The sequence below is a fragment of the Cicer arietinum genome, chromosome 1 (assembly GCF_000331145.2).
Source record: "Cicer arietinum cultivar CDC Frontier isolate Library 1 chromosome 1, Cicar.CDCFrontier_v2.0, whole genome shotgun sequence".
NCBI lineage: Eukaryota > Viridiplantae > Streptophyta > Magnoliopsida > Fabales > Fabaceae > Cicer > Cicer arietinum.
The window spans coordinates 45,437,405-45,438,615 of record NC_021160.2 but is presented as its reverse complement, the minus strand read 5'-3'; the positions used below and the strand labels follow the sequence as shown (position 1 = coordinate 45,438,615).

The window sequence follows — 1,211 nt, the reverse complement described above, 5'->3', positions numbered from 1 at the left end:
ATAATTAATTAAAAAAAATTATACTCCAATTGAGGGAACAATCAGTAGGGAATGAGGATAAAAGAGTATGGAGTGAGAAGTCAGGTGGCTAAATATGATTGGCGTATACCACCCACCAAACCAAAGTGGTTATTGCTAAGGAATGAACCCACGTTGTGTAAGAAACAATCGCCTAAAAGGAGCGTAGCTTTATTCACGCAGTCACGCACGCACCGTAGTTTCTCTCTCTTTATTTTTTTTTTCTCCTATAAAAACACCTTAAACTCTCCTTTGTTTCCCTCAGACATTGTCTCAGTTTCACAATACGCTAGTGCTCCCACTTTTCTATCTGTTTCCCATTAACACAAACTTTTCTTTTTTTCAACAATGGCTCCAAGAGACAGACCCACCGCACTACCCGGGCCCAGCCCATCAGCCCACAAAGAGATTCGTTTTAGAGGCGTTAGGAAACGTCCGTGGGGTCGTTACGCCGCTGAGATCCGTGACCCCGGCAAAAAAACACGAGTTTGGCTTGGTACTTTTGATACGGCCGAGGAAGCGGCGCGTGCTTACGACGCGGCTGCACGGGAGTTTCGTGGCTCGAAAGCTAAGACAAATTTTCCAACACCGTCGGAGATGCTTAATCTTAACATTAGTAACAACAGCACACGCAGCCCAAGTCAGAGTAGCACCCTTGAATCACCGTCACCGCCGCCGCTTGATCTAACTCTGACACCATTTTCCGCCACCGGCGTCGGTGCTGTTTCTTTGGCTTTTCCGGTATCCCGTCCTGTTTTATTTTTCGACGCGTTTGCACGCGCTGATACTGCGCTTAGCGTTGGTCGGCGTGAGATGTGCGCCGTGGCTGATTTTCGACGCGCCGTTTCTCACAGTGACTCGGATTCATCTTCCGTCGTGGATTATGAGCGTGTGCCACGTCAGAGAATCTTGGATCTTGACCTTAACGTTCCTCCACCACCTGAAGTTGCTTGATCTGTCTCTGTTTGATGACCCATAAGCAAAAAATTGATTTTTATGTTTTTTTTTAAGTACCCATTTTGATAAACGGAATCGCTCTCGAGAAAAATATTTAACAAAAGAGAGAAAGAGAACGCAAAGTGTGTTGCTGACATGGTGCTCCGATTTGTTAATGATGAGGATGATAACGAGCACGCTTTGTAAATATAACGGAAAAAGATGTCCCTTTTGTTTTTTTTTTTTTTTTTTTTTTT

The 1,211-nt window shown here is 44.6% G+C and overlaps 1 protein-coding gene across 1 annotated transcript; it reads left to right on the top strand.

Moving 5' to 3' along the window:
- The first annotated feature begins 221 nt into the window (after positions 1-221).
- Positions 222-1,175, top strand: LOC101501427 (ethylene-responsive transcription factor 4). Its single transcript, XM_004488690.4, has one exon. The coding sequence runs from the start codon at positions 367-369 to the stop codon at positions 970-972; it is 606 nt and encodes a 201-aa protein (XP_004488747.1). The 5' UTR covers positions 222-366; the 3' UTR covers positions 973-1,175.
- The last annotated feature ends 36 nt before the right edge of the window (positions 1,176-1,211 follow it).

Excerpts from the sequence above, each read along its gene's own strand:
- LOC101501427 (XM_004488690.4), top strand. The coding sequence starts at position 367 with ATGGCTCCAAGAGACAGACCCACCGCACTACCCGGGCCCAGCCCATCA.